This window comes from Hypanus sabinus, chromosome 8, assembly GCF_030144855.1.
Source record: "Hypanus sabinus isolate sHypSab1 chromosome 8, sHypSab1.hap1, whole genome shotgun sequence".
In the NCBI taxonomy this organism is placed as follows: Eukaryota; Metazoa; Chordata; class Chondrichthyes; order Myliobatiformes; family Dasyatidae; genus Hypanus; species Hypanus sabinus.
Window position 1 is genome coordinate 56,570,047 of NC_082713.1, and position 26,874 is coordinate 56,596,920.

The 26,874-nt window shown below is 39.7% G+C and overlaps 1 protein-coding gene across 1 annotated transcript in view; it reads left to right on the forward strand.

The window, feature by feature from the left end:
* The window catches only part of f8 (coagulation factor VIII, procoagulant component), an 81,477-nt gene extending 62,552 nt beyond the window's left edge, over window positions 1-18,925 (forward strand). Inside the window, exons 17-25 of the mRNA XM_059977235.1 lie at window positions 1,950-2,132; window positions 2,951-3,067; window positions 4,052-4,123; window positions 5,632-5,717; window positions 7,775-7,930; window positions 11,685-11,829; window positions 15,484-15,629; window positions 16,359-16,541; window positions 17,420-18,925. Coding sequence (XP_059833218.1) covers window positions 1,950-2,132; window positions 2,951-3,067; window positions 4,052-4,123; window positions 5,632-5,717; window positions 7,775-7,930; window positions 11,685-11,829; window positions 15,484-15,629; window positions 16,359-16,541; window positions 17,420-17,575 — 1,244 coding nt within the window. The 3' untranslated portion in view covers window positions 17,576-18,925. The remainder of the gene's footprint in view (window positions 1-1,949; window positions 2,133-2,950; window positions 3,068-4,051; window positions 4,124-5,631; window positions 5,718-7,774; window positions 7,931-11,684; window positions 11,830-15,483; window positions 15,630-16,358; window positions 16,542-17,419) is intronic.
* The last annotated feature ends 7,949 nt before the right edge of the window (window positions 18,926-26,874 follow it).

A 26,874-nucleotide genomic window follows, 5' to 3' on the forward strand; every position in this document is an offset into this window, starting at 1 on the left:
GAAGATGAAAAAAATTATCAACCTTTTCAGATTATTTGTCAAATTACTTTATATAAACTGTATCATTATTTTATCTTGATTTTATAATTAAGATCACTGTTCAAAGTATATATTTTTCCTAATTCTTTAGTGCAGTCTAATCAGTTTCTCACAGTTAAATCAAGTTTAACTATCATTCAAACCATACAAAGATACAGCTGAATGAGACAGCGTTCCTCTATGGTCCTGCCCCTTTCCTGCCACTGCTAATGAGTAGATTGTCTAACTTATCCTTACTTCAACTGGCTGTATCATTACGCAGTCACTAAACTAGACAAATGATTGAGTTCCACCTTCTGCAAGTCGGTAGACCCCATTGTAACTCCCCTCAGCATTTGTTTTTTAGAATCCTTCCAGTGGATGCAGGTAAGAATACGGAGCCATGTTACTAGAATTTTGCTTGGATTGAAAGACTTCAGTTATGTAGAAAGATTAGAGAGGCTGGGTTGTTTTATCTGGAGCAGGGGATGCTGAAGGGTGATTGGACAGAAGTATTTAAAAATATGTCAGGCATAGAAGGGACGCATAGATATTTCCCATAGTAAAACAAGGCAGCCTAGGTTTAAAGTGACAGGAAGGTGTCTTAATGTCAATCTTAGGGTGTTATTTTTACACAGAAAGTAATAGATAACTGGAATGCACAACCAGAGGAGGAGGTAGAATCAGATGCAGTTAACACATTTAAGACGTATTTAGACGGACACAGAATCAGACAAGGCATTGAAAGGTGTAGTCTAAATCAGGGGTTCCCAACCTCAGGTCCACAACCCCCCCCCCCCCCTTCCTGCTCTCAGTGGTACTGGTCCATGGCATTAAAAAGGTTGGGAACCCCTGGTCTGAGTGCAGGCAAATGAGTTTAGTGTGGATGGGCAAGAAGGCATGTGGTCAACACACACAAAATGCTGGAGGAACTCAAAAGGAGAGGAATAAACAGTTGGCATCTTGGGTATCTTTCACCAGGGCTTGGTGTAGATGAGCAAAAAGACATGGATGTAATCGACCCGTTTCAGTGCCATAGTGTTTTTATTGAACCATGATAGGATTCATATTATAAAGAACTAAGTAACATTGGATAGCTTGGAAGTTCCAAAGATCTCCATTGGATTATGGTGCACAGGAGAATGGATCAAACCACTGTCACAAGGAATCATGGCTAAGAAAACTGGATTTTTTGGGAATAAATCTCAGTGCAATGCTATTTGCCAAAGCACAGGATTTCTCCAAAGGTATCAGCTATCCCATATTCATTGTATTTTGATTGTCATTTTTAGGAATATTGACAGTCTTTTTGAAAGAAAATATTTAAATTAAAACTATTTTACCATACATTCTTGGTTTATTTTTATTCACACTTCTACACAATGATTATAGAATAAATTAACAGCTATTAAGTTAAACATCAGCCAAGCATTAAAGTAAAATAAAGTATGTGCAAGGAAAAATTCTCAAGACATTGATTGGCAGAAAACTGGAGCCCAAATATACTTAAAAGAATCCAATACTTTTCCTTCAGAGCCCACATGAACTCAGTTATTACAAGAAGGGATGATAAATGCATTTAACTAATTTTTTGTATGCACTTGCCAATAGGGTACCTTGAAGGATAACCTTTTCCTAACATTGAGCAGACTACCAAAAAACATAGTAATGTTTCAAATTTTGTCACTTGCCCAATGTTGAGGGCCAGTCTCCTTGTTTTTTGAAAAAATTGGAGCAAGCACTCTACCAGAGTGATAGGAACTCTGACGATCCAATTCAATGGCAGTAAATTAACTTGCTGGTGGTCAAAGGCATAATAGTATTAATGTGAGCTTTTGAAAGTCTTTAACTTGCTGAACCATTGATCATAGCTGTAGCTTAGCATCCATCCAGTAACATTGCTTTAATTCTTACCTTGATTTCCCCTGTAGCGATCAATGGACATGTGTCAGAAACACTACCAGGCCTGGTAATGGCACAGAATCGGTTAGTTCGCTGGTATCTGCTAAGCATTGATGGATCTGCTGATATTTACAGTGTGCATTTCCATGGACAGCCTTTTATAATGAAAAGAGCCAAAATGCACAGGATGGGAGTTTACACGTTACTGCCTGGTGGGTGCTTCATAACATAACATCTAACCTTCAAGTCATTGCTATCATATTAGTTGTACTCTGTGATGCCCCCCTTATCTCTTATGACACTGTGCACTGATATACCCTGTGTTTTTTACACAGTTTATTACACACATTTATACATTTATGTGTGTAATCTGCCACATAAATGTCAACATTCCTGGATTAGACAGAAAAATGTGTTACTTCCCTAACAACAGGTTCTTCACTCTCTTCCCAGAACATCAGATTTCATTTAGTATGTTGAAACAGACAAACGATCTGATGAACCAGTACTGAAGTTTTGGAGCACTTGGTTTGCTATCTATCTCTTTTATCAATATTCCCAGATATCTGATATTGAAACTTTAGGAGAAGTGAAAGAAGTTAATGATCCACATGACTTGAAAACCTTACATATTGGTATTAATTCAAGGAAATTCAGGTTACACTGGACTTCTGGTGCCCAAATGACAAGGTGTAGAGGAAGAAATAAAACTGGCCCAGGATTCTACTGATCATCACAATTCTGAATCCAAAAGGGTAAAGGAACACAAATATGAACAGAGAGTAGGTTCAACCTTTGCTACATTACCTAATAAATACTCAATAATAAGCAAACTGGGTCTGTTGGTGAAGGGAAATGAGTACCGTATCTAGACTCAAAAGAAAAGTAAATCTCTACAAGAGAAGGAAGGTAGTGGAGGGAGGCAAAATAGCAATATGATTGTGTTATTGCAAAGTATTCTTGATGTTTGTAGTTTTGTCCTTTATATTTGTTAATTAAATAAAAATGTTTAATGTGCTAATTATCACAGGCTTATTTGGAACCATTGAAATGAACCCAACAAAAGTGGGCTACTGGCTTTTGGACTGCGAGACAGCTGAACATCTGCAGAAAGGAATGCGAGCCATCTTCCTCGTCTATAACTCCCGTGGGTATCAATTTCTCTTGTTAGTCATGGGCATGAGGGGCAAATTAGGATACATAACAAAATGTTAAAATAATTAACACATTGTATCATTTTCTGAGTAAGAATGAGATTGAGTAAACATAGTATTCCCCAAAACTTTTTCTCCTTTTCAATTTGTTGCTCAGGAACTGTTCAGCGGATCATGCAGCATCTGTGGAAAGAGAAACAGTTGAAGTTTCAGCTCCGGGTTCCTTCCTGTTCTATTGATGGTCATGGACCTGAAATGATAACTGTTTCTGCTTCCACAGATGTTGCCTGATCCGATGAGTTTTCTGTGTAGTATCTTCAGTTTTTATTTCTGGTTTTCAACAGTGGTAATTTTTTATATAATTTACAGTACATACACTTTAAAGACTTCTGTTGATTCTGATATTATACAGTGATCTTCCTTTCCCCTCTTAAGGCTGCGGCAATGTACCATAAGTTTCCATTCAGATGAAACAAAAGATGACAATGTTGTTTTCTCCCAGAGAGATGTATTAAGCCAGTGGAGAAGTTTGCAAATGGATTAGTTTTCTAATGGGACTACAATGAATGTTCTTCTCCTAGGCATTACCAGCCTGTTGATGCAGGATAATGTTACCAGCTCTTATTCCCCATACTACAGTACCTTCCTGATCAATACTATTCAACTTAACATCAGCCTAAGATCAAAACTAAAACTAAGGATACAATTTTATCCACAGGTGTTCTAATCTAAAGCTACAATGTTTAGTGGTATTAACAAGTTATTTAGCAAAACATGGTTTTCCCAGAATCTTCAAGCTAACTCTCTCATAGAGATGTTAAACCTCCCTTCTGAGGGGAGACAATTTCCATTTATAAGCCGCTGAAATGAATTTAAATTATATTTTGAATCTGGTTTCCCATCAAGAAAGGCATTGAGCAGCACAATGTGTCAGTGTGCAGACTGTAATTAATCTGACAGTGTTATTCATGTTTCAGAATGCAAAGAGCCCCTGGGTCTTGAAGACGGAAGAATAGCAGATACACAGCTCACAGCTTCTGACCACATAGGTCAGTTCTATTTTTAACAAGACTGAATTCCTCCAGCAGGGTGGGAAGTGAGATGGTAATGGTGTTTACAGAAAGAAATTGGGTGACTCGGAATTAATGAGAAGCAGTTTAACCTCAGGTGACTGCACTGCAAATGCATAATCACCTGAATCTCAGTTGATATGCTGCATTGCACAGAAACTTCTTTTGTTTGTGCCTGTACAGATGACAGGCTCCAAGTCACTGCTGACTCATCCCCTGAGCAGATGAGAATGTGAGCCTTACACTCAACATTAACAAAACAACCTGCCCCCACAAGACAACGCAGATCTTTCCTAATAAAGGTTCATGGCATGATTCTAAAAACAGGGGCAACTTCCCACATATTGGAAACTGCCACTCAGCAAAGCCAAGCTTGATGTTGGAAGTCAACACCCTCACTGTGTCAGCATAGTCCTTGGTCAATTGAGGAAAAAGGAATGTAGAAATTAAGACCTCAGGCACAAAGTTTACAGTGGTCCTTGTCCTCATGAAAGATCTCACCAGCATTATCCCTGTGAAAGATCATCCAGCTTCACTGGAAGGATAAGCCAACTAACATCAGTGTTCTCTTTACATGGTTTTTAATCATTGTTAATCATTATTTCAGAATTAAATGTGATAAAGTTATTTATAATATCTTGCAATCCAAATTCAGGTTCAGAATCAAAATCAGAATCAAGTTTGCTATCTTATAAAACATAAAATTTGTTGCTTTGGGGCAGCATGGACCAAATACATAAAATACTATAAACTACAAAATAAGTAAATAATTCCAAAGTGGAGGTAGTGTTCATGAGTTCATGGACCGTTCAGAATCTGATGACAGAGGGGAAGAAGCTGTCATTGAGTGTGGGTCTTCAGATAGCTAAAAAGATCCAGATGATACCAGCTCCTGGAATAAGAACATTTTCCTCTCATCTCATTCTATTTTCTGTCTGTCACTTTAAATTTCTGTCACTTGCCCTGAATCTATTAATGAGGACGTCCTCGCTCTATTCACCCGACCTTAATCCATCACGATTTTTAATGAGCTATAGCAACATTCTGTCATGTAATTGTAACTGCAATGCGTTATTCCCTAGAACCATTGTAGGAAATCAAGTGGGAAACTTCTCAAAAGCTTTCACATTATTCTTAATATCTGAGAGACAGAATTGGTATCAAATTGTTTTACACAGGGCTCATCAATGCATCCATTGATGAAGCCCAGGATTCCATATGCTACCTACTTTTGAAGATATTTGCATTAGCATACCCTCACCAAAGCTATCATCTTGCTTCTGTTTTGTAATTGCACCATTTAACAAGTCAGTTGGTAATGATGTTATATGACCATTTCTACTTCAAATTACAAATTGTATTATATGTCGCTTGTATCTCTTTAAAAGTCAGCTGATTATCTCACGTTACTTCATGATCTTTCTCCAACTTGCAAGTTACAGAAGGTTTGATAAAGAAGCTAAGATATTCTTTTTTGAATTTTATAGGGAAATGGACGGCTCAATTAGCAAGGTTGCATAATTCTGCATTCACTAATGCGTGGCGAGGAAAGGGAAGGCGACCATGGATTCAGGTAAAATTGATGACAGTAGAATATACGGATTATATTTATTTATTTAACTATGTTTAGACTATTATGTGAACCTGCAAGCACAACCTGAATTCATCACAAATCTTTCCAACTTGCTATTATAGATAACACATAATGTCAAATTGTTAATTTGATATGCGAATGATCCTTGTGGCTGCAGCTAAAAGAAACTGCTTACTTTAAGAATAAGACAAAATGTTTTCCTTTTTTGAAATTGGAAGTTTGAAGAAGTCAGGTTCAATGATGCAGAGTGCCATGATAGTTTTACAGGAGAAAGAACAATGTACACTGTGCATGCAGCAGAACTGATTAATTTGTTAAAAGAACTATTTATTACCTAAGATTCCTTTTTACCATGTATTTGCTGATCCACCTTACATTGCAAGAACAATGATGTAAATCACAGGCTTTTATCTGCACAAAAATGCTCTCTTTTTGTTTCTTTGTGTAGCTTAAGACAGTAACATTTATTAAAGGAAGTAAACATTTATTGACAGAAGTAAGCATTTTTCATCCATTGTGATTCAATTTCAATGAAAAATGAAGAAACTCACTGTGAGTCGCGGTTTTCTTCCAGCTCTTGATGCAGCAATGCATGGAAGAGCTTGAACATGCATAGTAGTGTCTAAATCTTGAGCACCTTTGCAAACGTCCCAGAGCAGGGGAATGACCCTGCCATTCACAGACAGCTGATGACAGCTGCATTTTACAGGAGAACCTGTAAAAGGTGCTGCCAAATCGCATCTCCATCTGGTATGAGAGCAATCGAGCGACAGACTAGAAGTCCCTACAGCTGAGAGGGTCGTAGGGGTCTCCCTACCATCCATTAGGGACCTTAGTATTATTAAGGATTCCACCCATCCATCCAGCATCCTCTTTGACTTTCTACCATCAGGCAGGAAACTACGATGCATAAAAACAAGAACAGTTGGAATGAGAAAGTTTCGTCCCGCCCAGCCATTAGGTTTCTGAACTCTGCCACATCACATTTGAGGTGTCACTGGTTAATCTGTTCCATACCTTACAATATTTAATATTAACACACTTTAGTTTGTTATTTATGTGTGATTCATCTGCGGAGTTTATCCTTACCTTCATAAATTATCATATACTATGTGTGTTATATGTAGGTCTGTGCTTTACACCCTGGTTCGAAGAAATGTTGTCTCATTTCTATTTACATTATATAGTTATATATGTTACATACACATATGTAGTTAAATGACAATAACCTTGACTGGACTTGACTTGACTTTGGAGGACTGCTTCATTGATTTGGAAGGCAGCTATACATGCAGTTCCCAGCCCTTAGGATCTTGGCACTTGAAGTGTTCTGTAAATAAATAAATAATGTATTTGGATCTCCTTCAGACCTATCCATGCAGCACCCAGTTCAGAGAGACCTTTTAAAATAAATCCTTCTAAACCAATCTGCAGTGGCTGGCCGATGCTCCAGCCCCTTTACCTGCCTCCCAGCCCAATAGGCAATGATCTTGGCCAGACTTTCACCCCTTATTTCTCCACCTCAACTCTCTGTCTACTTTGACCTAATTATAGTAGTAGGCACCCACACAAAATGCTCATGGTCCTGACATGTGTCCAATGTGTCCAAGCATACACCATTTTGTTTCTAAGCATTTTACACTCAGTAATGCAAGGGAACACAAGCATGGTGGTTAGGCACTAGTGCTGCGATCCTACTCATATCAATAAATTTAATATTACTCCCAAAAATACCTGGTGTGTTTGTAGAAAAGCAATTCCATTCTTCAAAGATCACCCTTCAAAATACAGAGCTTATGAGCTCTGAGAAGATACTTCAAGGAACAGCTTTTCTTTAAGTAACAAAAACCAAAGAAATCACGGTGTGTTTGAATTCCTAGTCATCGATGTCTTACACCCACACTTGTTTCTTCAACTTATGATGAATATTAGATATTTGCTGATGCAGTCCACATAAATAGTTTATTTGGATTTAAAACATTTTGACAATATGCATCTTTCAGTTTCTTTAATGACTTTTAATCATGTCTTCACAGGTTGATTTCAAAAAAACTATGTTGATTCATGGGATAATTACCCAGGGAGCACGTCATATCTTTAGACATTACTTTGTTGATCATTTCTATATCTCCTACAGTCTGGACACCCATACGTGGAAAAATTACAAAAGCAATACCTCTTTAGACGTACAAGTAAGTACCTTTATTGCGCACGGCAAAAGCAGACTGAACTGAAGCTCTGCAGCAACTCAGACTGAGTCAGAATTTCACAGGTCCCAAATGATCATGGAATGCAATCCCTTTTAAAAGTAGCCTTTGTGGGAGATTTGCTATGTAGACAGAGCCAAGTGAATGAATGTTGATCGGATTTCACAGTCAATCACATACCACATAAACACTTGTTTTCCAAACGAATGTCTAAAACCCTGGCTTTGTTAGCTACACAAAAACTAACCTGAGATCTCCTGACTTGAAGCAAGGTATCAGTTAAAATCCTTACAGTATGAAGAGAACTGAGAAGAATTCAGAAGGCCAAAAGAAAGTTTTACACTTCAAGTGAAGTTGTTAGCAAAGTTCAAAGTAAATTTATTATCAAGCTACATTATGTAACCACATATAACCCTGGGATTCATTTCCTTGTGGGTATACACAATAAATCCATAACAGAATCTATGAAAGACCACACCAACATAGATGATCAACCAGTGTGCAAAAGACATCAAATTGTGCATATACAAAAAGAAAGAAATAATAAATAAATAGATAACAGGTAGGAAAAGGGGGGAGGTCAGGGAGTTAAGAAGGATGTTGAGTGGTAATTACTACCTTGAGGAAGGTAGTAATCTCGGGATTACTGCCTGTGCCATGTGTCAGTGAGAATAGGAATAGAATGAGGTGGAGGATAAATGTGTGGCTGAGGGATTGGAGCAGGGGGCAGGGATTCAGATTTCTGGATCATTGGGATCTCTTTTGGGGTAGGAGTGACCTGTATGAAAAGGACGGGTTACACTTGAATCCCAGGGGACCAATATCCTGGTGGGGAGGTCTGCTACGGCAATTGGGGAAAGTTTAAACTAAAATTGCTGGGGGGTAGGAACCAAACTGAAGAGATGGAGGAAGGGGCGGTTGGCTCACAAATAGAGAACGCTTGTAGGCAGTGCAAGAGGGAGGATAGGCAGATGATAGAGAAGGCGTTCAGACCGATGATTTAAGATGTGCCTACTTTAGTACGAGGAGTATTATGAAGAAATGTGACAAATGTTCAGGGGATATTTGCATGGAGTTCTGCATAGGTACGTTCCAGTGAGACAGGGAAAGGATGGTAGGGTACAGGATCTGTGGTGTACAAAGGATGTTATAAATCTCGTTAAGAAGAAAAGAACAGCTTACGAAAGGTTCAAAAAACTAGGTAATGATAGAGATCTAGAAAATTATAAGGCTAGAAGGAAGGAGCTTAAGAATGAAATTAGGAGAGCCAGAAGGGGCCTTAGTGGACAGGATTTAGGAAAACCCCAAGGCATTCTACAAGTATGTGAAGAGCAATAGGATAAGACATGAGAGAATAGGACTAATCAAGTGTGACAATGGAAAATGTGTGTATGGAATTGGAGGAGATAGCAGAGGTATTTAATAATTACTTTGCTTCAGTATTCACTACAGAAAAGGATCTTGGCGATTGTAGGGATGACTTACAGTGGACTGAAAAGCTTGAGCATGTAGACATTAAGAAAGAGGATGTGCTGGAGCTTTTGGAAAGCATCAAGTTGGATAAGTCACTGGGACCAGATGAGATGTACCCCAGGCAACTGTGGGAGGTATGGGAGGAGATTGCTGAGCCTCTGGTGATGAATTTTGCATCGTCTTTGGGGATGGAGAGGTTCCGAAGTACTGGAGGGTTGCAAATATTGTTCCCTTATTGAAGAAGGGGAGTAGAGATAGCCCACAAAATTATAAACCACTGAGTCTTACTTCAGTGTTTGGTAAGCTGATGGATAAGACACTGAGAGGCATGATTTATGAACATTTGGAGAGGCATAACATGATTAGGAATAGTCAGCATGGTTCTGTCAAAGGCAGGTCGTGCCTTACGAGCCTGATTGAATTTTTTGAGGATGTGACCAAACACATTGATGAAGGAAGAGCAGTAGCTGTAGTGTATATGGATTTCAGTAAGGCATTTCACAAGGTACCCCATGCAAGGCTTATTGAGAAAGTAAGGAGGTATGGGATCCAAGGGGGCATTGCATTGTGGATCCAGAACTGGCTTGCCCACAGAAGGCAAAGAGTCGTTGTAGATGGGTCATATTCTGCATGAGGTCAGTCACCAGTGGAGTGCCTCAGGGATCTGTTCTGGACCCCTTCTCTTTGTGATTTTTATAAATGACCTGGATGAGGAAGTCAAGGGATGGGTTAGTAAGTTTGCTAATGATACAACAGTTGGGGGTCTTGTGGATAGTGTGGAGGGCTGTTAGATGTTATTGTGGGACATTGATAGGATGCAAAACTGGGCTGAGAAGTGACAGATGGAGTTCAACCTAGATAAGTGTGAAGTGGTTCATTTTGGTAGGTCAAATATGATGGTAGAATATACTATTAATGGTAAGACTCTTGCCAGTGTGGAGGATCAGAGGGATCTTGGGGTCTGAGTCCGTAGGACGCTCAAAGCTGCTGCGCAGGTTGACTCTGTGGTTAAGAAGGCATACAGTGCATTGGCCTTCATCAATCATGGGATTAAGTTTAGGAGCTGAGAGGTAATGTTGCAGCTATATAGGACCTTGGTCAGACCCCACTTGGAGTACTGTGCTCAGTTCTAGTCGCCTCACTACAGGAAAGATGTGGACTCCATAGAAAGGGTGCAGAGGAGATTTTCAAGGATGTTTCCTGGATTGGGGAGCATGCCTTATGAGGATAGGTTGAGTGACCTTGGCCTTTTCTCCTTGGAGCAACACAGGATGAGAGGTGACCTGATAGATGTGTATAACATGATGAGAGGCATCGATCGTATGGATAGTCAGAGGCTTTTTCCCACAGCTGAAATGGCTAACATGAGAGGGCACAGTTTTAAGATGCTTCAAAATAGGTACAGAAGAGATGTCAGGGTAAGTTTTTTTATGCAGAGTGTGGTGAGTGTGTGGAATGGGCTGCCGGTGATGGTGGTGGAGGTGGATATGATAGGGTCTTTTAATAGGCTCCTCAGTAGGTACATGGAGATAGAGGGCAATGGGTAACCCTAGGTAATTTCTAAAATAAGGACATGTTGGCACAGCTTTGTGGGCCGAAGGGTCTGTATTGTGCTGTAGGCTTTCTATGTGTCAGTGTTTCTAACATGAGATGAAGAGTCCTTGAAAGTGAGTCCATTGGTTGTGGGAACATTTCAATGAGGGGGCAAGTGAATTTGAGTGAAGTTATCCCCGTTGTTTCAAGAGCCTGATGGTTGAGGGGTAGTAACTGTCCCTGAACCTGGTGGTGTGGGTCCTGAGGCCACTTTAAATCATTTTAAAATATTGTTATACCAATACCAGAATGGACTGGATCAAACAATTTTATGCTTATTAACCAGATCTCTAGTTTCATAATCATTTTTCCTTCTGACACAGAGGGATCATGTGCCATTCATTGCATATATGTTGGCTCACAAAGCAATCCTACTCCTCAATTAATTTTCCCTGGAACTTCTTCTCCCCATATTCCCATTAATTTTATCACCCACCTACATAACAAGCAATTTAAAGCGACCAATTTATATAGCAACTTGCACTGATTTGGGATGTGGAAGGAAACCCACAATATCATATGCAAATTCCACACAAATAGCGCCGGAGGTCAGGATCAACCCAGGTCCCCGGATATGTGAGGTAGTGATTGTATTCGCTATACCCTATGCCACTAGAAAAAACCCGGTGTATCTCGTACAAAGTTTTACATTTTGTTTTTCTTTAATTCTTAGATATTTAAAGGAAACATTGATGGAACTGGGCAAGTGAAGAATTATTTCAATCCGCCGATCATAGCTCAGTATGTCAGAGTATATCCAAAACCAAACGGAGGGCCGCTGGCACTACGAATGGAGTTGCTGGGTTGTGACCTGCAGAGTGAGTTCATTAAGGAAAGGTGATGATTGAAAGTATGAGGAAAAGAGATTCAGGCATATTGCCAAGCACTTTTAAAAGCTAAAACCAAGAAGGAAGAGTTAGAAGAAAAATGCAGTGCCTATAAAAGGTATTCACCCCTCCCCTTTGGAAGTTTTCATGTTTTATTGTTTTACAACCTTGATTGACAGTGACTTAATTTGCTTTTTTGACACTGATCAACAGAAAAAGACTTGTGTCAAAGATCGCTACAAAATGATCTAAATTAATTACAAATGTAAAACACAAAATGACATACCAAAGCATCACTGGTACAGCCAATTAGTTTTAAAAGCCACAGTATGAGATTAGAGATCTGTTTTTGGAGACCTGTGTGCAGTCAAGGTGTTTCAATCGATTGTAGTGAAAATACACTTGTATCTGGAAAGTCCAATTACTGGTGAGTCAGTAGCCTGGCAAAAGCTGCACCATGAAGACAAAAGAACACTCCAAGCAACTCAGCAAAAAGATCATTGAAAAGCTCAAGTTAGGAGATGGATACAAGAAAATTTCCAAGTCACTGCATATCCTTTGGAGTACAGTAGAGTTTCCATCAAAAAATGGAAAGGATATGGCACAGCTGTAAATCTGCCTAGAGCAGACCATCCTCAAAAACTGAGTGACCAGAAGGGGACTAGTGAGGAAGGCTACCAAGAGACCTATGACAACTGAGGAGGAGTTACCAGCTTCAGCGGCTGAGGTGGGAGAGACTGTACATGCAACAACTGTTGCCCGGGTGCTTCACCAGTCGCAGCTTGATGGGAGAGTAGCAAAGAGAAAGCTATTGTTGAAGAAAAACTTACCATGAAATCTTGGCTAGAGGTTGGCAGAAGGCATGTGGGTGAATCTGAATTCAGCTGGAAGAAGGTTCTATGATCTGATGAAACCAAAATTGAGCTTTTTGTCCATCAGACTAAATACCGCACATCATCAAAAGCACACCTTCCCTACAGTAAAGCATTGTGGTGGCTGCATCACGCTGTGGGGATGCTTCACTGCAGCAGGCCCTGGAAGGCTTGTGAAGGTAGAGGGTAAAATGAATGCAGCAGAATACAGGGAAATCCCGGAGGAAAACCTGCCACAGTCTGCAAGAGAACAGCAACTTGGGAGATTCGTTTTCCAGCAAGACAATGACTCCATTACACAGGAATGGCTTAAAAATGTTAATGCCCTGGAGTGGCTAAATCAGAGTCCAGGCCTCAATTCAACTGAGAATTTGTGGCTGGACTTGAGAAGAGCTGTTCTATCACAATCCCCATGCAATCTGATGGAGCTTGAGCAGTTTTGTAAAGAAGAATGGGGGAAAATTGCAGTGTCCAGATGTGCTAAACCGATAGAGACCTACCCACACAGACTCAAGGATTTAATGCTGCCAAAGGTGCATCTACTGAACACTGACTTGAAGGGGATGAATACTTATGCAATAAATTATTTTGTGTTTTATATTTGCAATTAATTTAAATCACTTTGTAGAGATCTCGTTTCACTTTGACACAAATGAGTTTTTTTCTGTTGATCGTGTCAAAAAAAGCCAAATTAAATCCACTGTGATTCAATGTTGTAAAACAATAAAACATGAAAACATCCAAGGGGGGAGGGGGAGAATACTTTTATAGGTACTCTATATCGTTACCATGCACAGGACTGCACTTGCATGTCTCACTGTATAATAAAAAAGTATTTAGAGGAACTTGAGTGTTTTTGGTTACCTGACTAGCTGTCTTGGACAAGACACTACACTTGAGAAAGGTAAACCTATAAGGAAACTACAATTTAAAAAATGAAAATGTAGCTCTGGACAAATGAGTTAGTTTTAGAAACTTTTGCTGAACTCCGCTGGATTGACACACGGTCTTTAATACTAACAAATAATGACCCAGGGTGGTACATTCATCCAAGTAAGTTCAATGCTGAGCTCTAATAACGTAAGTGTGGCATGGCAACACAGCAGTTACTGCAACACTTTAAACTGTAAAGTTGATCGGGGCTTATTCCCACTGCCCTGTGGGTTTCCTGCCGCTGCTCCAGTGTCCTCACACATTCCAGAGACATTTGAGTCAGGATTAGTAGATTGTGGCATGCTCTGCTGATGCCGAAAGCACGGTGACGCTTGCCGGCTGTCCCCGGCGCAACCTTGGACTGTGGTGGGCATTGACACAAACTGCACATTTCTCTATAGATTTGATGTACATGTGACAATTAGAACTAATCTTTAGATCATTATCTTTAACATGTTGGGACTGCAACATTGTCACAGTCTCAAACAGATCTCTGTGCTGCAGTGTTTTGGTGTTTTAAGTTCCACACTTTTCAATTTTATCATCTTAAGTGGACTCCTTTCAGGAAGCAACACACACAAAATGCGGGTGGAACTCAGCAGGCCAGGCAGCATACATAGTACAGTTGACGTTTCGGGCTGAGACCGTTCGTCAGGACTAATGGAAACCGCTTCTTTCAGTTAGTCTCGGCCCAAAACATTGATAGTGCTTCTTCCTATAGATGCTGCCTGGCCTGCTGTGTTCCATCAGCATTTTGCGTCTGTTGCTTGAATTTCCAACATCTGCAGATTTCCTCGTCCTTTCAGGAAGTAATCAATGAACCAAATCATCTGTAAACCTAGAGAGCAGCTCTGTTAATCTTTATTCTTTTGACAGTTACAGAATTAGTAACCAGAAATGAAGCACAGCCAGTGCTGAATTCTGACTAGGGCTACGCTAACATTACTAACTGCACTATCTACCCCTAGTGGCATGAACACAATTAATTAATTAATAATACAAAAACAGTTCTTTGCAATGTTGTAAGATTTTGATTGGATGCCACGGTAGCATAGCAGTTAGCTCAACACAATTACAACTCAGAGTTCAGAGTTCGATGCAGTTCCTCCGGATACTCTGCATTCCTCCCACAGTCCAACTGGTCCTTGTAAATCCTCCCGTGATTACGCTGAGGGTTGAATTCTTGGGTTGTTGGTGGTGTGGTTTGAAGGGCCAGAAGGGCCTATTCCACGTTGTATCTCTAAGTAAACAAAAATAATAAATATTATTAACTTCTACCTGTGACATTATTCCTCCAAATACCATGGTAAAGTTCTTCTACATGGTAGGAGACCAGGTCTTTATGGAATAATGTGGATTGCAAGGCCCTTTTAAACACTACCTTGACAAATTATCTAATGTTTTCATTGGTTGTAAAGAATAGTTGTGGGTGATTAGAAAAAATAGGGATAAAATTAAAATGATTAAAATGCGCTTAATTGTGTTGAGAAAATAAAATCACCTGAATACCTTTCCTACAAGTTTTATTACTGAGCAAAATTTCACATTGTTTCAAAAATTGTGTAAAATTATTCTATAATAATTAACCATCTCTTTGTGGTCCATGTGAAGATGTTGTTCCATTTAGGTTCGGTTGTAAAAGACACATCAAACCAATTAAATCACTATGGATAAAATGATGCTCAAACAATATTTATTTCATTACTTAGAGACACAAAAGATATTTTTGCACCTGGATTTCTAAAATAGAGTAAACCTTTATGTAGAAAGTTTCAATGAATTTTACCCAGTTGTCTCCAGAACATAATATTGGATTTCAGAAACTACTTATGTTCTTTAGGTTGTTCTTTGCCACTTGGAATGGAGAATGGGATCATTGAAGACCATCAACTCAGTGCATCCTCATTCTGGGTTAGCTTTAGTGCCTGGACCCCGTCTTTGGCTCGTCTCAACCAGAGAGGGTTCACTAATGCATGGGTCCCAAAGGTATGACAAATATCAATTACTCATCCATGAGCCAGTATGGTAGAATCTTTTGACTGAAATATATGGGGGTCTGTAATGTGCTCAGTGGAGTTCAAGACTAGAGACGTTCTCCTTAAGCTGTATAATGCACTTGTGAGTCCGCACCTTAAGTACTGTGAGCAATTTTGGTCTCCATAGTTCATGAGGGATGTGAAGGCACTGGAGAGAGTTCAGAGAAAGGCAACGAGACTCATTGCAGGTTTGCAGGGTATGAGTTATGAAGAAATACTGAAAAAAAATTATTTTTTTAGCCTAAGTAGATGTAAAATGAGAGGAAACATGCTGAGGCTTCAAAATCATTAAGAGTTTAAGTAAGATGGATACCAATTGCTACTTCAAAATTAATCCATCATCAAGGGGAGACTGGTTAAAAGGAGACTTCAGACTAACATCAGGAAACATTTATTTACCAGTGAGTTGTGGAACAAACTATCTAGTTGTGTAGTTGAGAGTAGTACCTTAGAGACTCTCAAATCCAAACTCAATAGTTATTTCAACACACTATGTGAATAGGAATTTGACAAGCTTTGTTGGGCCGAATGGACTGTTCTTGTCAAAAACTTTCTAATGTTCTAATTACAGAATGATCAGATTTCTGCCTTTTGTATTTAGTTTTAATCATTGTTTCAAGTGTTAGAATGCCAATAATCAGACAAATTGTGAAATTAAAATTCTGCATATTCTACACAGAGCAACAATCCACATGAATGGTTACAGATTAACTTTCAACGGAGAAAACGGATTACAGGGATTATAACCCAAGGTGCCAGCTACCTGAAACAGCCTATGTTTGTGAAGGAGTACATCATCTCATACAGTGATAATCGTAAAAGTTGGACTGTTATTAAAGATAGTTACAGCCTGGAAAAGAAGGTAAATTTCGAAATTGTAAGATGCTTCAGAACAAACCTTAAAAACTATTGCAATGCAAGCATAATTGTCAATCAAGACTATTATCTCTAAAAACTGGATCCATGTTCTGTATTGCAAGAAACTTTCCCTGCAGATTCAGCACTCTACCAAACAAGACAACTTTATCCATTTTTCTCACTGATTCACCTCTTCCCTTTACACAGTGGAGATCAGAAAGAGCCTAATTTAATGAGTGGATATAAACCTGCATCTCAGAAGTAACTAGCAAAGTAGGTTCTACCAAAGTGCCAATTTCTCCATTTGGCTGTTTGCTGTTCATTTGGTCACTTATTCAGAAAACTTAAATGAGTTCAAATTATTACATTTACTGTTGTATGTGTCATTGAACTGAAGAACTTTGGAATGAGATTGAGTACAGAGCAAATACAAAGCAGTTTCAAACTAGCGGGCAACATTCAATCCAAATCATCTCTAATCTGACTTCTCTTCCCATTTTTATCACCATGGCATCCACTGCCGAATCATTCCCTCCTTAGCTGAAAGAATCTCTTGGGTCCCTAGAAAGAAAAGCCATTCTCTACACCTCCCGGTCTAAACGTGTTGCTCTAATACTGCTTGTTCCCATAGAGAGATCTCTGAGCTGAGTAGGCAACTAAAAAAGGATTCGATCAGAGACGAGCTATGACAAATCAGCTCTCTGCAAGGTAATCGGATACCTGTGCAGCTTTCACACTGTGAACAGAATAGGGACGGGAAGAGGACAGGAAATTAAAATACCAATGGTGCTTTAAAAAAAATCCCTAATAAGATTCTTCTGTGTTTGTCTCTCATCTGTTTTGCCCAGATGCTTAACAATATTTGAATTGTTCATTTTGCAGATATTTAAAGGAAACGTGGACAACAACGGCCAAATTCAGAACACCTTTGACTATCCCATATTTGCACAGTTTTTAAGAATCATTCCACAAACTTGGCAAAAAAACATTGCCCTCCGCATTGAAATATTGGGATGTGATACAGAGCAGAAATATTAAAGACAAAAATATATGAAAAAGATTTGAATAAAATGTAGCAATAAATAACCAGCCTTCCAAATACTGTCTCCCTTTCTAGGTTTTATGTCATTGCACTGTTGATCACATTCATTTTTGTTACCAAAGACTAAAGTGAAATATTATTGTAGATAAATATTATAGAATATTCAGTGCATTGTTTAAACTTTAAGTAACAATTTCCTCAAGCAGCCACACTTTGCAAAATCCCTCCTTCATTAGTGTACAAGTGTGGGTTCCTTTAAGAAGTCAACACAATAAGGTATGCCCAGGGTTCTGAGACCAGGTTAAATTTCCTACATTTCCTCACTTGTAAACTTGTCTGATGATATCTTACCCTCTACAAGCCTGCATGAACAATTCTTTGAACTCAAAGTGCCAATTCATACTGAATCCACACACCTGCTTTCACATTCTTTAATCATTTTCAATTATTTGGAAATGTCCAGAACAGAGCCGCAGGGTGGAGTCATTATAGTAATCACATATGAGCTGCCAAAACCATAATAACAAGTTTAACATTGTAATTGTGAAGCCAGTGGCAAACAAAACAAAGATAACTGCTGACTACTTTATGAATCACACTTTTTCTGATAAACATTCACTACAATCGATAGCCTTTAACTTCCCTGTTGGAGTTGCCTGTACGACCTGGCATTTTTGCGGTGTCATCTGAAGTTTCAAAGGTGTGGGACATTGTGGCAAGGCATGTACAGGCTGAATCGAGGCAGCGGTGTCTGGGTCCGAGAGCGGAGAATGAGCCGTGTCTGGCCATTGCTGGAGCAGCCAGAGCCTGGGCCCGAGAGTGAGGGAAGACCCGAGATTTGATCTATTTGAACTCCAGGCCGAATTAGAAATGTTGGGTACAGGCCGAATCGAGGCAGCGGGGACTGGGTCTGTGAGCGTAATGAAGCGACAGGGCCTGGGTCCAAGAGTAAGGAATGACCCGAGGTTTGCACGATTTAAGCGCTGGGCTGGTTTGAAAAGGTCTGGGTGTCGGAAGTAGAGGTGAAGGGCAGACCAGTTCAGCTCGTTTCTCTGCAAGGTTTACTAGTCTCTGCACCGAACTGAGGCTAAAGCCTGTAACTAATGAGCTTCTGAATCGACTACTGGCTTCACGTCTGTGGACTGACTTTCATGAACTTCATGAATGCTATTTACTTATTTTAATTGTTTGCACAGTTAGTTTTTATTCTACACATTGAGTGTTTAATGGTCTTTTTTAATGGCTTCTATTCGGTTTCTTTGTTTGGTGGCTGCCTGTAAGGAGATGAATCTCAAGGTTGTATATAGCATGCATACTTTGATAATAAATGTACTTTGAACTTTAAATCGTGTGTGTCCAGTCTTTCAAGTGAATGAAACGCTCATATGTTGTTCAACAGTCAGATTTCTGCATGCCTTGGAGTTCTAGGGGGACAGACAACAACATTACACCAGGCCCTTTCTTTTATTTGTGCTTCAGAATCAGGTTGTGTGGTGAACTACATATACCTGTCTGGACACGCCCCCCCCTTGCTGACTGCTCCTGTGGCTCCTCCCACAGACCCGTGTATAAAGGCGATTGGAGGCACTGCTCCTCCCTCAGTCTCCAGGATGTTGTATGGTTGTCTCTTGCTGCTGACTGCTCTCTTCCAGTGAATAAAAGCCTATATCTCGCCTCACATCTCCGAGAGTTATTGATGGTGCATCAGGTTGACTATCACTGACTTATTTGACATGAAATTTGTTTTTTTTTGGTGACAGCAGTACAGTCCAGAGACATAAAAATTACTATAAATTACAAAATAAATAGTGCAACAAAAATGAATAACAAAGTAGTGTTCATGGACTAAACAGAATCTGATGGTGGAGAGGAAGAATCGAAATCAGTGAGTGTGGATTTTCAGGTTTCTGGAGCTTATCAGAAGAGGGTATATACAGATGGTGAGGGTCTTTAGGCACTGCCTCTTGACGATGTCCTCGGTGGTGGGGCAAGTTGTGCCTGTGATGGAACTGGCTGAGTGTAAACCGTCTGCAGCCTTTTGCAATCCTGTGCATTGGAATCTCCATACCAGGCTCTGATGCAGAATGCTCTCTGTTGTATACTTAAATTCCAGTAATATTGGAGATATATTATTTGATTAATCATTCTTTCTTTGTTTAAATAATTCATTACGGGTTATTACATAAAAGGACGTGAATGGCATACGTCGCCACACCACCACATCATACATTCAACCCTCACTTGGTGCAAAAACGAAACTAAGACATGCATCTCCTGGCTCCATGTTTTACTTTCGATAATTTTGAGTTTCGGAGTTACAAAATGTAACACTTTCCACTATATATCTATAGAAATTTGTAAGAGATTTAGTGACATACCAAATCTCCTCAAACTCCTAACAAAGTAAAGTCACTGGTATGCTTTCTTCATGACTACATCAATGTGTTGGACCCAAGACAGATCCTCCAAGATGTTGGCACCCAGGAACTAGAAACTACTCACTCTTTCCACTGCTAACCCTCAAATCAAGTCTGGTGAATGTTCACCTAACGTCCAGAATGCGAGGCTGTTGTTACAACACTAGTCAAGCAACCAATCTATCTCCTGTATCTCTCCTTATTGCTTTCTGAGATTTTATCACCAACAGTGGTGTCATTAGCAAATTTATAAATGGTCTTTGATCTGTGCTTACCCACACAGTCATGAGTGCAGAGAGAGCTGAGCAATGGCTAGGCATGATCCAGCTGCAGAGGGCCAGTTTTTGAAGCCTGGTGATCAATCCTAAGGGGATGATGGTGTTGAATGCTGAGCTGTGATTGATAAACTGCAGCCTGAAGTATGTTTTGCTGTCATCTAGGTGCTTCAAAGCAGAGTAGAAGACCAGTGAGATAGTGTCCACTGTAATCCTGTTATGGCAGTAGGGGAACTGCAGTGGATCCAGGTCCTTGTTCACCTGAACCTTTTCCATGACATGGAACTTTGAAACTGAATTGAATTGACTTTATTTCTTACATCCTTCACATACATGAAGAGTAAAAATCTTTATGTTAAGTCTCCATCTACATGTGCCATGTGCAATCATAGTAATTTATAATAAATAGAACAGTCCATGTAATATAGAGTACACTCAAGTCAGTGTGAATTCATCAGTCTGATGGCCTAGTGGAAGAAGCTGTCTTGGAGCCTGTTGGTCCTGGCTTTTATGCTGCGGTACTGCTTCCCTATGGTAGCAGCTGGAATAGATTGTGGTTAGAATGGCTTGGGTCCCCAGTGATCCTACGGCCCTTTTAAACTGTATGATTCCTCTGTGGTTTCCCACATCCCATCCCCTGTTATCCCATCAGAGAGAGATGATCCACCTCACCATGGTCATTCTCTGTTACACTCCCAATCTGCCTATTCTGAAGGACCCCATGCACCCCTTACACAAACTCTTCTCCCTCCTGCCATCTGGCAAAAGGTACCGAAGCATTCAGGCTCTCTGTGCAACAGTTTCTTCCCCCAAGCCATCGGACTCCTCAATTCTCAGAGTCTAGACTGACATCTACATCATTTATTATTATATTGAAATTTGTCCTCTACTGTGCCTATTGTCTTGTTTATTAATTATTGTACTGCCCTGTACTATTTTGTGCCCTTCGTGTAGTCCTGTGCAGCTCTATAGTCTAGTGCAGTTTTTATGTTGTTTTATGTAGTCTAGTTGTGCTGTCTCACATAGTCTGGTGTAGTTTTGTGTTGTTTCATGTAGCACCAGGGTCCTGGAGGAACGTTGTTTTATTTTTACTGTGTACTGTACCAGCAGTTTATGGTCTGTTACATACCCATGGGTATCTTGTGCCTGTCACATGACCATGATGTAATTGAGGCTATGCTGGGCATGAGGTAATGGTCTTGTGATGGTGGAGTGACATCATTTTCCTGCCAGTGAGAAGTCATGTGATAGTTTTTCCAACAGGGTATAAAAGGAGAACCCCTCCCTGTGAAGGGAAGCAATTCGTGGTTGAATTCGCCAGTGACTCCATTCCGCTGCATATTCGATGTTATGACACAGTTTTGTTTTAAAGCGGAGTTTTACTTTCTGCCTTAAGTCAAAGGTTACTGCTGGCAGTTTTGCTACAATACTGCCAGTTAAAGTCCAGTGGGAGAGTGAAGATTTATCAAAGTTTGGGAAGCTGAAAGATCGAGGAAAGTTGGTGTTATCGGCTGTAAAACAGATTCGACTTTTATTTAATCTTCGTACAAGGAATTAGTAACTTGTGTCCAAGTTAGCTCCTGCATTTCTGAGAGCAGAAAGAGCTGGACGCAGAGTTTCGCCAAAGAAAGGTCAGTGCATTTAAGCCATTTTATTTCCTTCAACCATAAATCCCTCAGCAAAGCATACTTCGGCTGGGATCAGCAGTAATGTCGCAGAAGAGGATTTAATTACTTCAAGGAAGGTTTCTCCCTTAACTGACTGTGTAAATCATTTTGGACTTTTTGCAATACTACTTTAAAGAACTGTTTTCACATTATCGCTTTAAAAACTGTTCGAGCTGCCGTATCGCAGCTAACTTCTGGTTAAGTTAGTCATTTGTTTACTTCTGGGTTTTTTTAATAAATGTTTTATTTGTTATAAAAAAAACCTGTCTCATTTATATATTCATCGTTGTTGGATCGGTAACAGGTCAAAATGACAATAAACCTGACTTGACTTGGGGCTGAAAAAGCTCCATCAGTTCAATGTGGATCTTTAAAACTTTCTCAATATCACAATTAATGATCTGTAATATGTCCAGCAGTTTCTTTCATTTTAAATTTCTAGAAACTTGGGTGTTTTACATTTTATTGCATTTTCTGTTCTCTTGTTAGTTTTCATCCATCTTCCATTTACATTCCTCTGCTGTTACAATTTATATATTTTCTCCTTGGAACGACAGAGGATGGGAGGTGACCTGATAGAGGTGTATAAGATGATGAGAGGCATTGATCATGTGGATAGCCAGAGGCTTTTTCCCAGGGCTGAAATGGCTAACATGAGGGGGCATAATTTTAAGACGCTTGGAAGTAGGTGCAAGAGGGATGTCAGAGGTAAGTTTTTCACACAGAGAGTGGTGGGTATGTGGAATGCATGGCCAGCAAAGATGGTAGAGGCAAATACAATAGGGTCCTTTAAGAGAATCTTAGACAGGTACATGGAGTTTAGAAAAATAGAGGGCTATGTGGTAGGGAAATTCTAGGCAGTTTCTAGAGTAGGTTACATGGTTGGCACAACATTGTGGGCCGAAGGGCCTGTAATGTGCTGTAGATTTCTATGTTTCTACGTTAACTATTCTGCAGACATCCCTCTCAAACTTCACCACCACCAGCACATGGCATTTAACCTCCACCTCTCTCCCATCACTGCAATTTGATTTTTAACCTTTCCTAGTTCTGATGAAAGATAATCAGCTTCAAAGTTGATATACTGTACGTTATAACACAGGAGACCATTCAGCCAATCCAGTTTAAGATGGTGTTGGTGATGCCCAGTAACTATTTATTGGTGGCAAAAAATCAAAACAAAGAAAACGACTAAGTACTTTATTAATAACACTTTAATAACGATGAATGCTAACGATAGAGAGGCGAGGATAGGGGTGGTGCAGGGAAGGCATGGTCAAGGTAGGCAAAGGTGGAGGCAGGGTTGAAGAACAGTGAAGGCAGAGTTCTGGTCTCCTCTGGAAGGCGAAACTTGTAAAGATCACATACGGGTCAAATAGTGGCGGCATTGTTTGGGTCCCAGAGCAGTCCCAGGGTGAGGAACAGCCCAATGTTTGGATGATTTAAGCCCAGGGCCAGATTGAAAAGGTCCGGGTGACAGGACTGGAGGTGAGGCAAGGGCTGATTCTGCCCAGTTCTGCACACTGCTCCACAACATTTACTCAACTTTATAATGAAGGAAAAAGGAGAAGAGAGGAAACATTATTTGTGAACTTCAAAGCATTAGAAATGGATGGAAATTTTGAGAGCACATTAAATGTGAGGTTCACCAGGACTGAACGGAATAGCATTCCTAGAAAGGCAAAGAAAATATCCCCAGTTATGTTATCTAATTTGAGTGAGAAAGGGAAGGAAGTTTTTTTAAAGTTTCATATATAGGAAAACAAAAAGCTTCCTAAAAGCACAGAAAGAAACAATCATATTTCCAATGTGTAAACCAGGAAAAACTCTTTAACACTCCAACAAGTCATAGACCGATATTATTAACCTCATATTTTTGTAAGACCATGGTAAAAATGATTAATAAGAGATTGACTTGTTACATTGTAACAAGATTGTGTATTTTTAAATATCAGTGTGGGTTTAAGAGAGTAAGAAAAACCATGGATCCAGTTTGATGATGTCAAGAACATGAGATGAGGAGGGCTCGACTGAACAGAGAAAGTGGAGCAGCTGTTTCGTTTGATGTAGAGAAAGCATATGATATAGCGTGGAAGGAAAGCTCATCAAATTTTGTAAATTGGGAATTAAAAGTCAAGTGATAATGGATAAAATATTTTTAATTTGGTAGATCTACCATGATATGAGTAGGAAAATCTATGTCAACTAAACAACTTGTAGAAAATGGAACTCCTCAGGTATGTATCATTAGTCCATTATTATTTGCTATAATCTTAAATTATATAGTTTTAATATAAATAGTATTAATATTTGTGGATGATGGAGCTATGTGGAAAAGGGATAGAAATGAGTAAGTTAGAATACAGAAACTTCAAGAGGCAATAGTTAAGGTGGAAGATTGGACATTAAAACGGGGATTTTCAGCAGAGAAATCCAAAATAATGGTTTCACTAGGAAGAGGATAGAACAACACTTCAAATTAAAACTTTATGGTATAGAATTAGAATGTGTGGATACCTTTAAATTTTTTGGAATTTAGTTTGATAAAAGACTCACATAATCAACATACATTAAGGAAATAATAGCCAAAAGGAAGAAAGTGCAAAGTGTTTTTAACAGGAAAGGAAATCCTTGAAAGCAATATATACGATATTAATAAGATCAATACTGGACCATGGAAGTATGGTATATGGATCAACAGCATTGTGTGTAGGCCTCCGTTAGTCTCGTGAGACCATGGATTTGCCCTTTGGGAAGTTTCCAGGGCGCAAGCCTGGGCAAGGTTGTATGGAAGACTGGCAGTTGCCCCTCTCCACGCCACCGCTGTTGTCCAAGGGAAGGGCATTAAGACCCATACAGCTTGGCACCGGTGTCGTCACAGAGCAATGTGTGGTTAAGTGCCTTGCTCAAGGACACACACACGCAGCCTCAGCCAAGCTCGAACTACTGACCCTCAGATCACTAGGCGGACGCCTTAACCACTTGGCCACGCGCCAACACATCAGCAGCATTACACAGCATGGTTTAGAAACTGGATATAATTCAAAGTTGTGCATTGTTAAATTGTGGGGCAATAAGGACACCACCAGTGGTGGCAATGCAGGGGGAGTTGGGAGAGACACCTCTGGAACTAAGAACACAGCTTGTGTTAACATATTGTGTGAACCTGTAAAGGCATGGAGAAAATCATCCAACTAAACAGCTTTTGGATCCATGGTGGGGAAAAAGAAAAAGGAAATCACAAATTTTACATGGAGTATTGAAGGAAAGCAGAAAGGACAGGAATTAGTAATAAGGCAGTGAATTCTACAGTGTCTTTTCCTGGGGTGACTCCATGGCTGTGTGAAGCACCAGAGGTAGGAGGGAAACGGGAAAATAGAGAAATGATTTTAAATATGGATATTGCTGAGTCTTATGTAAATAATAATTATTATTGATACTTACAGATATATGCAGATGTTTCAAAAATTGGTGATAGAAGCTTAGGAGTAGGATTCATAGTGCCTGATTTTAACATTAAAAACCGGGTGAGGACAAATGATTTCTCAGTGTATACATGTGAAATGACAACTGTACTACTAGCTTAGCAGTGGGTGGAGGAAGTGAGACCGATGAGAATTGTTAAGAATCAGGAGAATAAAAGATTTACATTCAGAGGCAAGACCAGATATTATATAACACAAACCTTATTTAGAATTTAAATGAAGGAAATTTACATTTTATGTGGTGTTATGTACCCTGTAACTGGGTGTCTTACCAGCAAAGATAGAAGTGTCCGTTGGAGTCTGGTGATGCTATTTTCAACAGTATTTATTTGTAAAAATATACAAAACAATATCAATGCAAATATACAGATAATATGCGTTAGCAATACTAAACCTAAAAGTGTGGGTATAATAATAATCAATAATAAAACAAGATCTATCATTGTCTAGGGGATAATGAATTGTCAGATGGAAATATAAAGTTCAGTTCTGTTCATGCAGGCTGTGGTAGTTGTCGGTCGATGTGTTGCAATTGTTGGAGAGAGAGAGAGACAAGAGAAAGAGAGCACGCAAACAGTAACAGCTATGGTCTTTGCCAAACTTCCTTTACGATTTCGATCAGTCAATGTGTCGTTGTTGTGGCCATTCAAGTGTGACCCCTCCGTCCTTTAGCTAGACCGTTCTTCCGTGGTGGACTCGTCACCCAGGCAAGGGTGGACACACACACAAGCCCCCACCGGTCTCACTATAAACACTGTGAGTTAAAATTTACCGACCCTTCGTTCAGTCTCCAATGTCCCACACAGTCTGGTGGGTTTCTGCTGCTCACTAGCGTTTCTCCTGGTGCATCTCAGGGGTGTCACCCCAGACCTCAATTTTATCCCCACTCACGGGGTCTCAGGTGTTAATCAGGTTGGGATGATGGAACCCATCAAACCAGCCCACTCTGGTTGCCCCCTGAGGGGTTTCAATGAATAGAACAGTACCAAGTAAACAATCCTTCTCCAAAAGACAATAGCAGTAATCAATGGTTCTGCCCCTCTTTTGTTAGTAGGAGCTGTTCCACCTTAGCTGTGCCTCTCTCTCATTAACTTTCATGAGCTGTTATCAATAACAACTGCCCTGGCAGCTTTCCTTTGTCTCCCTTACATCCTTGATAACAGCATTGAAATAGTAGCAATTTGCGATTCTCCAAAGGGGTGGGGGGTGGCGGCATGGGCGACTCTGCACCCTTCTACCCATCAGAGTTGTTCATACTTCGTAACAGTGGATTCCAGCATATTTTGGTATTAAAGGGAATGAGCAAGTGGATAAATCAGCAAAAGAAGCAACTCGATGAGCAGAATGGGCATTCAGATAAATTACTGTAAAGGGGAAATGAAAAATGTTATCAAAAGTAAAGGAAACAATGGGATGAAGAGAGAACTGGAAGATATTTTTATAATATCCAG